This window comes from Idiotropiscis lumnitzeri, chromosome 6 (assembly GCF_059441095.1).
Source record: "Idiotropiscis lumnitzeri isolate Australia: NSW breed Sydney's pygmy pipehorse chromosome 6, RoL_Ilum_1.0, whole genome shotgun sequence".
Taxonomy (NCBI): domain Eukaryota; kingdom Metazoa; phylum Chordata; class Actinopteri; order Syngnathiformes; family Syngnathidae; genus Idiotropiscis; species Idiotropiscis lumnitzeri.
In genome coordinates, this window is record NC_142396.1 from 4,411,879 (window position 1) to 4,424,467 (window position 12,589).

Genomic DNA, 12,589 nt, shown 5'->3' on the forward strand with positions numbered 1-12,589 from the left:
TTAAAACTCAAACCTTACAAAACAAAGCTCCAATTTGGACATTTGCTCTCAGTAGACTGAAAATACTGTCCTCCTGTGGCTGAAAAGGGGTGGGAGGCTTCACCAAGGAGAGAGACTCAGATATATTTACTCAGTTCATCATTGGACTACAATGGATAAAATGTTTTTGGACAACTGATGTTTTGACAGCACTTGTCTTAGTCATGGGTGAGATGGCATCTTGCGAAACTAACTTTGGCTGCCACACCCTAAAGTGGTCACCAGCCACCTGCAGTACAAAAACTCATATTCACAAGTACAGACATTTTCCATCCATTTATTATCCAATCCGCTTCTCCTCACGAGGGTCGCGGATGTGCTGGAGTCCATCCAAGCTGTCTTCAGGTGGCATGAAGGATCCGCCCGGAATTGTTGGCCAGCCAATTGCAGAACACTCAAAGACAAAACAACCAACCGGCCTCACAAACACACCAGACAATTTAGAAAGTTCAATCAGAAAGAACATGGAAACTCCTGCTGAGAATTGACCCTTGAACTTCACAACTGAGGCTGACACGATGTCTGCACATCTAAATTAAATTGACAGTTGAGCAGAACGCAATATATTAAAAAGAGAGACCTGGTATGAAAAAGATAAATTTATTTAATGACATGTTAAAACAGAAAAGGTCAAGGGAGGGTCCAGTTGAGGGAGAGCAGCAAGATGATGGCGACTCCACATGAAGAAAATGCTCACGTTTATTAACAAAAAAAAGGAAGAAAGAAGACTTACCACAAGAGGACATACGGACAAATAGATGACGGGAGGAAAAAAAACAAAACCATCCAACCAGATGGAGGAGGAGAGAATACAACTGGCTTTCACCTACAAACACACTGCCTAGCCACAAGTTAACAACCGACTGCTGTTTTTGGAAAGTCATTTGACAAACAATAAGGATCAATTTCCATGTAATAATTTTGTAGCAACCTGGTCACTGAGAAGAGGCGATGGAGATAAGCAGGCCAATTGGTTCACCTCTCTGTCAAAAGATTTAAGAAATCCCACAAAGACAATTTGACTGAACTGAAATGCACCCCCAAACAAAACAAGACCGACCTTATCGTTTATCGGTCATGCAAATGCACGGGCATACACACTTGGTGATGATTAAGATCATTTTGGGGGGGGTTGGAAAAATCCATCTGAGAGTCATCACACGGATGCGAGGAGAGCGTGTTGTAACATCAATTTAAAAAAAAGAAACAAAACAAAACAATCAACTCAGGTGATGAAACGCGTGTCCATTGCACAGTCTTTAGGAATCCACGTGAGGGAGACGGGCCGGCGGATGTCCCGAGGTATGGGAGTCCTCAACAGAACCGGGAGCTACATAACTTGGCGCCACGGCCACGGAGACGACGGGTTTGGCTGCACGTGCGGCCGCAAAACCGCAGCTGGCAGTCGGAAGATGAGCCGGCCCGTTCGCATGAGGCATGATAGCTTGCCAACTGCCTGGATTGGATCAGGGGGCCCGTGTTAACAGCTTGTGTGTGTGTGCGCGCGTGTGTGTGGTGGAGGAGGTGAACGACACTAAAACAAGAATGGAGAAGACACTGCCAGAAAAACGCCTTGATGACCAACCAGGTGAGACTGCGCGTGTACGTTTGTTTTGCGTGTTGATAAGGCTGCGGCCACCTCCACACACTCCCGCCTCTGGTTCCTCGCAGCTGCCCGACACGACAGTCCGATTCCACATCCATAGTGTCTTCAAATAGTCCGACGGAGGCGGAGCCGAGCTGATTCGACCCCCTCCGAATGCCTGCCGAGTGGTTGACCAAGACATCCAAACCTCCCGCCTCCCACGTGGCTTATCGGTGAGTTCTTAGCACATGGAGATGGTCACGTTGATGCCTAGGTTGCCGTTCTCTGCAAAGAGCTGCGCGATGGACGTGTCGAACACCAGACAGTCGCTGTTCATGATGGCCGTAGCGATGCCCTCGTGGATGGAGCGCGGCGTGGCCTCCCAGGTCAGGCGGCGCCGGTGGCCGTTGAGCTCCAGGCGATACGCAAAGTTCTCCGCTTGCTTGCGAGTCCCAATGAGCTGCACGATGGCAAAGAACTGTTGGTGACCGTCGTACTTCTCCTGCTTCTCCAGCACCAGCATGAAGTGGAAGCCGAAGCACGACTGCATCATCACCCAGTCCACGGCGCCGGGCAGGTTGATGTCTGTGGCCAGAAACACAATGTCCTCCCCCTGGAAAAGGGAGATTTGGATTTAGTATTTCGCTTCAGGCATCTGCTTGATTTCTTCCGAGCCCAAATCCTCCCCCAGAATTAACTTGGAAACATAATAATATACGTTTATATTATTTATTTTTACAAATGACAAAATAAAACAACCCCCTTGATTCAAAACATGCATAGTACCGTGGCACCTCCAGTTAAACGAGCCGGAACAAATGGACTACATCTGTAATGGACGCCTCGACGTGGCCCTTCGCACAGTAGCGGTCCAAGCCCGTTAAATATTGGAAACATTTGGACAGCTTCAAGCTTCCCATTTACATTTATTCAAAGCTACGGGCGTCATTTGGAAGAAAAATAACCTCATTCTTTCAAATTTCGTTAAATGTGTGTTTTTGAAAGGGATTCAATAGTTCGGGGGTGATTCTGAATGAAAGAAACCAAGCAAGACAGTAAAGCTGCCACCACTTTGATCCGGGTGCAAGCGCGGCATTAAAACATTGACAAAAGCGCCACCATGTGGACAATGGGCTCAGTGGCTCGGCGAAAGCTGACCTGCAATGTGGTGATGGACTTGTGCTGGTGCATCAAGTGAGGCATGACGGCATCCAGGGAGCCCTGCCACTTGCAGGAGGCGCCGGGGCACGGGCACGAGTACGGCCGGAACTCGCACAGCTCCTCGTGCTCCGTCTTGTCGGTGTGCGGCAGCGTGACTTCGCATCCCGACGAGGCGTATTTGCACGGGAAGAGCACCGAGTTCGCCACCTTCTCCATCGCCAGATTCCTGATGGAGCCCAGCGGCCCTCGACAGGTGGGGCAGCAGGTGAGTTTGGGCCGACAGTTGGAGCATACCTGACAAAGGCGGGTACACAGACACAAAATGACACCGGAGGAAAGGGAAAGACTTTGAACACCAAGGCCAGAAGAAGTGCACCGCCGCACGTGTCGGAACTTCAGTCACATCCGCATAGCAATCATACAATTTGGAAGCTCATCCAGGAAGTATTTGTGATCCCTATAATGAACACGTCTTGACGGACACGAGCCATCAAACGGTCCTTTCCTCTGCTTTGTGTTATATTTTGGATCATGAAAAGAAAAACGCTGAATAATCCTGCCAGCAGCAACTCATTTCACTTGGCAGTCACTGTGAGTTTTCTTTTTTTTTTTTTTTGGTGTATCTGTCTGCCAGGCAAACAGGAAGCATTGTTGGAATTTCTTATTATTCCACTTGTTCTTGATCAAACACAGCATTTCAGTGAGCCCTCACATTGTGATGATTGTTTGTTGCAGCAGCTTTCTATTTTCCAGACAATATTTCAATTTTGTTTTATTGCCCTGATCACAAACGGCCAGACGCTGTTTCGAATACAAGCGTTTTGAACTCAGAGCAGAATAGTGGGCTGTCAAGACGAAAACTTTGGAAGCGGAGAACAGGACAAATTTCAAGTCAATTCAAAGCCATTTGAAATCCATAAAAAAAAAATGAGTCTGGCAAGTTGGTCAATCGTGACGGAATACTAAAAAACTAGTCTGATGCAGCAAAATGGTTTGCAATATTCATTTGGCACACATTGTGATCTGTGTGCCAAGAACGGGCTCACATACCAAGTGTCCCGACTGGCACTGAAGGATGGGAGGCAGGACATAGTCGAAGCACACCGGGCACTCGAACAGGCTGGCCAGGTCACTGTTGGAGGCAGTGGTCCCTGACAGGGTGGGCACGCGCTGGGAGGCAGGGCACTTGGATGTTCCTGTGGGCAGCGCGGTGGCAGTCTGGCGACTCATTTCTGATTTCAATCAAGAATAAAACACACAAAGACAAATAAACAGAGAGAGAAGAGCCATGAATGAAAGCCACATTTTGATGATGACATCGACAATATAAGCGCAATACTACAAACGCAAGACTGTGGCTGCTGTTTCCGCGTCTTTGTAACCCTCAATTATTTTTTCATCAGAGGTCCACAACTAGGGCTGCACGATACTGGAAAAACATGGATGTGCGATATGGCTGCTGACTATTGCGATAAATATTATTGCGATATTTAACTTGTACCTAAAGAAACGACAATGATCTAATTCAATAAAAAAAAAAAAAAATCCCCCCCAAACGGCAAAATAAGCAATCTCAACGTATTCTTAGCTAATTAATTGTCATTCCACTAGCGTAGAGCATTATCGATATTGATTTTTTATTTATTTTTTTTACCTATTGTGCAGCCCTGGTCCAAGCTACCAGGAAATAAAGTCATCAATTGTTGAGTTTACATTTCTTGAATGTATTGAGAAAGTGGAAACATGCTCATGACACCTTGACTTATGAGCGCATCAACTCAGGTTTTTCCAGCTTTTAGAGAGCACAAGTGGAATTAATTAAAATCGGACAATGTGCACATTACAAACAAGCTCTTCCCAAAACACTCCTCTGCTCAGAAAGTGCAAGTGGCTACCAACAACTAATGTATCAAATGTACATTATTTATTAGGACAGAAAGGAATGAAAAATGTCCAATGAGGCAAAAGAGAGGATTACAAAAGGTGTCACGACCGCGACCCTGCATAGCTCATCCTTATATAGCCCCGCCCACACTCTGACAACACAAGACGAAACCAGAGAGGATCAAGTAGACGATAATGTGTGGGAAGTGAACGGCGGAAAAGTAGTAGGTGATGAGATGATGGCTCAGCAACATGGAGATGCATATACCGGCAGTGGAGCAATCAATTGGACCAGTACGGCGCTCACAAATTTACTTGCAACAGTAGCTTAGAAAAGCAATAATACATTTAAAAAAAATAAATAAATAAAGTAGGAGGAAGGATGGCTACCATCAATTAATCGACCGTCTCGAACTTCATAGTTTAATGGCGTGTTGAAGCCACTGAGGCAAGGTGGAGTACACAACTACGTTTGCAGGATTGAAGTCGCCCATGTTTTATTAGACTCTTACAAACTTTAAAGATCCTGATTATGTTTTCAACACCGAATTGTGATGCATGCCGAGTTTCACTCCACTCAAACAGGGGTGGGCAGTAGTGATGCACCATTTGGGGGAAAACAAGCGGTATGCGATATGATTAGGGTTGGGGCATCTTTCAATGTAGATGGTTTATTTTTGGGATAACCTAGTATTTTTCTTTCAAAAGAAAAAAAAACAATCTGACAGTTGGGAGCATTTTTGCGGATGTTGCCAATAGCGACACTAATACAGCGATAGATACCGACTCAAAAGATGATGCAACAACAATGTATTAGTTTAAGCGTGTGTGTATTTATCCGGCCGGATTATTGTACTTTTTTTTTTTTTTGGTTTGTTTTACATCCCGGTTGGTCACATCTGTACGTGCAAGGTTAACGCTTCGCCATCATGCTGGCCCATTAGTACGCACATCTGCTGCGATGGGGATAATTCCTTGGAGACTATTAATAGCTGGCAAGCATACCAACAGAAGCAGCAGTGACAGAAGCCAGAGCAGTGGGACTAAATTAGCACAGGACACTGAGACAGTCCAAGGCCGGGGTCATAGTCAGCTAGCGTGCGCAAATGATATAACCAGTCAAGGCAGCTCCTTGCAGGCAATGACTCGGTTGCCTAATCCATTTTAAAGGCGATGCTATAACCACATCAAGGAGAAGAGCGACACTCAGGCCGATGCATACGATGAGGTTTTGTGAGGCAGATGTGGATTTTTGGCAGGAAAAAAAAGAAATACTGATTAATCTGCCAATTAACTTTTACAAAATTCCATACACAAAATGCCATTTTCTTCTTCGAATCGAACACCAAAGTTCAGAACTCATCTCTATTACATATCTGCCTCGCCATAGTTAAATAAAGTTCTTATAAGGGCGCATTGTTTATAAAGTGATGCATGTATTATAGGAGTGGCGGGGAAATTTGTGAAAGAAAAAAAAAAATGCATGGGGAAAAACATGACATGGCATAGCAACACTTTCCGGTAAGCGGGTGATGAGGTTTGGGCACAATGAAGTGGTGGCTGGCAACACATTTGGGTGGCCGTTGCAGCCGGGAGCGGGCAGGAGAAACCGGGGTTGTTCCATCGGACCTACATTTTCGTCATTAAACAAACTCCTTTTAGATTTCAGGTGCTTTTGGAAACCAAGGCTCTTAAGTGTGCTCTATTCAACGTTGTTCACTTCAAAAAGGCAAACAAACAGCCATGAGTCGAAGACAATGCATTTTAAAACAAAGATCACTTTTAATTTTCTTATGTTTTTAAATGTCTAATTCTTTTGATTGTAAATTCTTCGAATGTTATATTTTTAATTATGTGAAGCAGGCTTGCCTTCTCAAGTTTATTCACGAGGAGGATATGTCTACCATGAAATTTGGAAGGGAGGAAAAAAAACAAAAAAAAAAACAACCCTCAACTCACCTTCGTCCATAAGATTTCCAAATAAGGCTTTCGTCTTCTCTTGAAATGGGGGGGACCTCTGAAAAGAAAGGAATATAAACACGTAGAATTAGTGCATTGCCTGACAAAAGACATCAAATCAATTAGTTACAAATTAATGGACAAACTGTTTTAAATGAGCATGTGTGGCACCGTACACGTCGACGTGAAAAACTACAAAACAAAAGTCTTCTAAAAATGTTTTTAAAAAAGAAAATGTTACAACTTTTTAAAATCATTCATGAGCATAATAAATAACAGGTAGCTAAGTGGAAACCAGTGTATTATGTAACAATCAGTTGTCAAAAACTATTTGATACGGGCACTGTGACCTTCCCCTGTGACAAAAAAAAAATATACCAGTGCTTCCTTCATTCCATCTTATGTTGTGACACATCACATCCTCGAAAATGGGAAGGTTCTAAAGAGTTGAAGGAGCAAGGATTTGACATTTTTCGGCAAAAAAGGGGGTGTAGCCGTCTTCTTCGCAAGAACTACTGGGTCAATCTGCACAAACCAGTAACGATAAATCTTTTGATCGATACAAAACGCATCGACACAAAGAGATAAAAATGTATCACATTTTGGGAATGATACAACAAAACAATTTCAATACGGTAACAATAACTTTTCTGCAAATAAACCTATACTAAGCTACGGTAACACAAAATGAATGTTTTTTCATTGGATTATATCTCAAAACCAACTCCGCTTTACCAATTCGAAAATGTAAAAAGTACAAGAGAGCCGCCACCCGACGGACAAACGCAATGCCAAAGTAAAACTGTGCCTCTTTGTAGGATTGCAAAACACAGATTGAGCCAAATGGCGTTCCAGAGGAGGAAAAAGGTTGTAGTCGGTAAGAGAACGAGGAGGGAAAGTCCCAAACTGTCTGACTTCCACACTCTGCTGTTCCTGAAGTGCGGTAGGTGTCACCGCGGGGTGTGTGGAGCTGAGCCGGTGTCCAATGTCAGCACTAACAGTATGCGCTCACACACACACACACACGCGCACCCCCCGCCCAGTTCTCCAAACTAATAACTCCTTCATCTCCACTTGCTTCTCTCTCTGTCATGCACCCAATCATGTCAGTAGCTGAGTTTTCAACGTCAAAAGAGCTAATTCTCTTGCCACCGTGGACAAGTCAGCTCCTCTGACTCTTTTCCTGTGCCCCCCCCCCCCCCCCACCCGCCACTCCCACTGCCCAAATGAATGCGCGGGGCTCAGATTTCAGACTTGTCTGTCTGCAGGCTCTACCACCAGCTGCCCTCTCTGACAACATAACTCATTTTCTTTTCACAATGTATTGCTTATTGCAAACAGTCTTCAACAAATGGCCGCAGGCTTTTAAAGACAGCATCATGCAAACTAATTCCCGCACAAATGTGTGGACGCCGTTATTTTTTTCGACGATACGTTTCGGAGCGCAAGTCGCATTTTTTTTTTTGGGGGGGGGGGGGGTGTCGTTGCACTAAAATCAAGACCAAGAAGAGTGGAACTCTGACTCAGGCTCGGGGTACTCGTTCCCTAGCCTTGGGTGCGTTGGGAAATACGCCACGAGCGAGCGCTGATTGCCTGCGACCATTCAAAAACTCAAGAGCGTTGTTCAAATGTGCCATTTGGATTTCCAGAGTGCCCAAAAAGGGAGGGCCGGAGACCAGCATCAAACAAGTTCCAGTTGGACGAAACATCCGCTTCTAATTATGGAAAACGTTTTTCTTTTTAGCTTAAAACCGCTTACCGAACTAGAATCCGTTCAGCGAAAAACATGTATTTGTTTGAACCGAAAAAAGAAAAAAAAAAGGTTGGGGACCAGTGCTTTAAAAACGCACTAAAATGAATGTGGTTGAATTTCTAACAGCTTTGCATAAGGCTTAATCAGCATAAACTGATGACGCACGCGTCGCAGCTGACACAAATCACACACGCATCATCCAAGTAAAGCGTTTGCTGAGCAGCCGCAATCACGTTTCATCAAGACACTTTCAACCAGGAGCTTGATCCAATTTACAGAGAAAAGATAAATGGCTGAATGGAGAAGAATGAGAACAAAGCCGGCCATCAATAGGCCACAAGAGGTCATTAAATAGGCTCTGTTGGGACATCTGAGTACCGAGTGCGCACGCACAGGCAGCAGCTGCACACGATCATTCATTCACAAACCGATAGAACCAAAATGACGCAACGTCCGTCATGAAGCGGCTGAAGCATTGCCAACGGGCAATGCTCTGAAACATAAAACAATGCTCGGCATATTGGAAATCGCGATGGATATGTGGTTTCACAAACTATGTGTGAACCATGAGCTCAGGGTTTTCCCTACACATGTGCGACAAGTTTCCCTTGCTCACTGTGTATGCGATGGCTCGCTGACAACTCCGGTGAGGTTTGCCACAAAATCTTCAAGTCGCTGTCATGCACTTTAGAATGTCGTCATCCGCTGAACCAAAGAGAAATAGAACACCATCATGCATGGAATGCGTTGGCCTCGACACATTTGAACTTAAATGCAGTGCATTGACTGACTCAGGAAGTCTGGACGCAGGCTTTTCAAGATGATGATTCTCGGCATCTCTCTTCCCGTATCCTACCTGACGTTATTCCACCCATTTATGAGCCGATTAGCCTCACTATTAGCTTAGCTTATTTAATTCATTTTATGTCCAGTGATTGTATTGCTGGTCCATATTAATGACATATATGTAATATGTTGGCATTATCGAACATTAAAATGTATTATGGGTTGTGTTTAAAGGTCCGTGTCAGAGGTCCTAATATCATCATCGTCGTTTAATTTTCATTGTCATAATTATTCATGTTTTTTAATCACCTAAACCGGTTGTGGATTGGCTAATGTGTTAAAAGAGGCAATTCTTGGATTGCGGAGGTTTCACGTGACTTTTGTAAACAATGAATGGCAAAGAGGACGACCGGAGCTGACTTTCTCCTCAACCTTGAGTGCCAGAAGGCGTGAGAAATTGTGCAGAGCGGGCTTCCAATGTGGCATGGTTTTTACTCATTTCGCTAGCTTGCGGGTTTAATGCGACCGAGACAATAGGCACCTGGACATGTGTCACCTGCAAGATGTTTTCAAATGCAACACACCACACCTGTCGTCGTATCATTATGGGGTGTTTTAATATTATACAAGGTTTCAAGTAACGGTGTTCTAGGCAGTGTGTGGTGCGCTGCAGAGAGTTTGCTTTTCATTAGGAACATACAGTTGACATTGATGAGACAAAACCGCCCATTCCCCACGCTCGTAAGCGCGTCGCCGACTGATGTCTTTAAGTAAGTAAGAGCAGTTTCCCGCCACGACTGAGGCTGTCCTCTTTAATGGTGGAAAAAAATAATTAATTGTTTGATGATGGCATAAAGATTTTTCATTTAAATATTTGCTGAATTATCACATTTCAAGCTTTGCATAAAAATACTTTCTCATATAATTTAGTGTAATTATGTCTTTCACAACATTTCGCGCAGATTGCGGCGCATTACGACCGACAGACGTGTCACAATCTGAACAGAACTGGGTGGTAAACCACAGCAAGGATGTAACTCTTTATCAAATCTATTATTGTTGGGCGCTCTGAAAACACATTTCTACTTCCACAAGTACAAGAAAACCTTGTTGCGGCTGCTCAGTGTTCACCGACCAGGACCGGTGAGTTAACTCATTCACTGCCAATGACATTTTTGTATTTTCAGAATCCAGACATTCAATCCCATCTTGCATATTTTTACGTTTTTTTTTCATGCGGTGGGGTAAAGGGAGGGTCTGACAATGGCAGGCAGTTTCATTGCAAAGTGTTGCAACAAAAAATGGCTACATTAATAACAACACGGCAGTATATTGCCACCGAGAGAGTAACTGCAACAAATCATTGTTCAGGCATGTTTTGTAACATGCTGTGCATCGACTTAAACACACACACACACACACACCCCCTTCTTGTAGTGTTAAAGCGCCACTGTTGATGCTCGACTCCGCGAGTGTTGTTATGGCAACAGGCTACTCAGCTGATCACGAACAGTTTATTCGTGAGCCCGATGAAGAGAGGCGAAAGGTGCAGTGTGAGAATGCATCGTGTTTCATTGATTAAATGGAAGTAATGGCATTGTAATCAGTTTTTGCTAACTTCAGCAATATATAGAAGCTTGACAATGTTGTCCAACTTAAGCTTGGACAACAGTAATGTCGCTGATAAGTGAAATAAAGCTTCTCTTGCACAGGGGCATTAATCCCCACAAGCACCGACGCTTAATGACAAAATGCAGCCGAGAATGTACTGTACCTGCCCGTGCTCGTTCATTACACGTATACAAGTGTACATGTTACCACCAGCTCTACTTACAGTACCCGATTAAAAAGATAAGATAATGTTGCAGGATGGAGACGTTTCAATTACATTTTATGCTCACAGCTGACATTCAAGCCTCCACTTGAAGCCAGGTCACTCACGGGCAAGCACAACCAAGTCAGTGTTGAGCTTTTCCTCTTCGCAAAGACACACATGCAAAAGAATACATGGACGTTGAGCGAAAGGGAGTCAACCAGAAATGCTGTGCTTTTGGAGGAAAACGACGGCATATTTCTTGCTACCTAGTGTTCCACACACACACAAGGCCTAGTCGTGACGGGGAGCTGCAGCCTTAGCATGTACGCTCCCGAAATCGGTCAGTTATCTCAGCGAGTGTACTACCACGCAGATAAACGAAAACATGTCTACTTCCTCGAAGTAACGCGTTCGTCTCAATGAAAAAAAGGGTCGTTGAACAAGTGAAGTCCACAAACAAGTTAGCAAAAAGGGGCTAGCTAATGTTAGCAAGCCACCCCCCCCTCCCGCGCTAATGGAAGGCAAGCTAACGCTGTTGTTTTGACCACAGCACACTCGTTCCAAACCTCCTCTCGCCATTATTAGCACGACCCAGCTTACCTCGGAAGAAATATCCGTGACTTCACCGCGGGTAAAACGACGTATACGCCGAGAAGGGGTCGACAGCGGCTCGGTGTAGTCCGTGTTTCCTTGGTTAGCTGCAGGGACACACATTCGCAAATGCTCGTGAAGCAGAGGCGAGACGCCAGGCGCTAAATAGTAGCAACGAGCAGCCGCTCGGGCTCGCGCACGGTTGTTGAAGTTTGCCTCGGGAGCGCGCTCCTCGCTTGCAGGCGGCCCAGTACGGATTGTGCTTTCACCAGGCAGTCGGAGAAATTACTTGTGGTTTACTGAAACGGAAGAATAAGGATTAAAGACATTAAATGAAAAGATGAAAATCAAGATTCTAGCAAAATAGCTGCATTTAAAAAAAGATAAAACAGAACAGTAAAATGACACGGCTTGTTGATGATCAATTTAGGAAGCACAAAACAAAAGCAACATTGTGAAAACAAGAAATGGTATTTTCACATTCTTTCAAATTCACATAATAATAATCAGTTAATTCCACATCATCAGAATCATCTTTATTGACCAAGTACTGTATGTTAGACATGATTAACTTGTCAGCGGTAGTTGAAGTTAGCGGTGTCCAATACTAAATTATGTATTGAAAACATAAAAAGCTGATACAAGTAAGCAGGGCTGGACTGGCCATCTGTCCTAAAGGGCTGATGCCCAGTGGGCCACCATCTTTAGGGCCGATGTGGTGTTATGTAATTATAAATTTCCTCCATTTTTTCCCCAAGAGACTGGCCGACAATAGAGAGAAAGCCGACCGTTAATTTTGACCACTTCATATTATTAGCAGCGGGTCGCCGCCACATTATAACTTGGTATATTTGCAAAGAAAGACTTCAAACAGATGGATTTTTCAAAACAAACAAACAAACCCCAAACTTTCAGGTTAAACTGAGCTCCTCTGTACTGCAGCAATGCAGTGTTCTTCACTAAGGCACTTTATTTAGGTAATCTACTACAGTTTGTTCTCAAATGTTTGTTGTCA

At 44.2% G+C, this 12,589-nt stretch overlaps 1 protein-coding gene across 1 annotated transcript; it reads right to left on the reverse strand.

Annotated features, from left to right (window-relative positions):
• Positions 1 to 623: 623 nt before the first annotated feature.
• siah1 (siah E3 ubiquitin protein ligase 1) lies at positions 624 to 11,838 on the reverse strand. Its single transcript, XM_088299549.1, has 5 exons — positions 11,584 to 11,838; positions 6,629 to 6,686; positions 3,836 to 4,017; positions 2,783 to 3,079; positions 624 to 2,237 (listed from the first exon to the last, which is right to left on the reverse strand). The coding sequence occupies exons 1-5, from the start codon at positions 11,695 to 11,697 to the stop codon at positions 1,866 to 1,868; spliced, it is 1,023 nt and encodes a 340-aa protein (XP_088155675.1). The 5' UTR covers positions 11,698 to 11,838; the 3' UTR covers positions 624 to 1,865.
• Between the last annotated feature and the right edge of the window lie 751 nt (positions 11,839 to 12,589).

Coding starts and splice junctions, on each gene's coding strand:
- siah1 (XM_088299549.1), bottom strand. CDS start 11,697: ATGTGTGTCCCTGCAGCTAACCAAGGAAACACGGACTACACCGAGCCG. Junction 4,018..6,628: donor TGGAAATCTTATGGACGAAG/GTGAGTTGAGGG, acceptor GATTGAAATCAG/AAATGAGTCGCCAGACTGCC. Junction 2,238..2,782: donor AGTCCATCACCACATTGCAG/GTCAGCTTTCGC, acceptor TCCCTTTTCCAG/GGGGAGGACATTGTGTTTCT.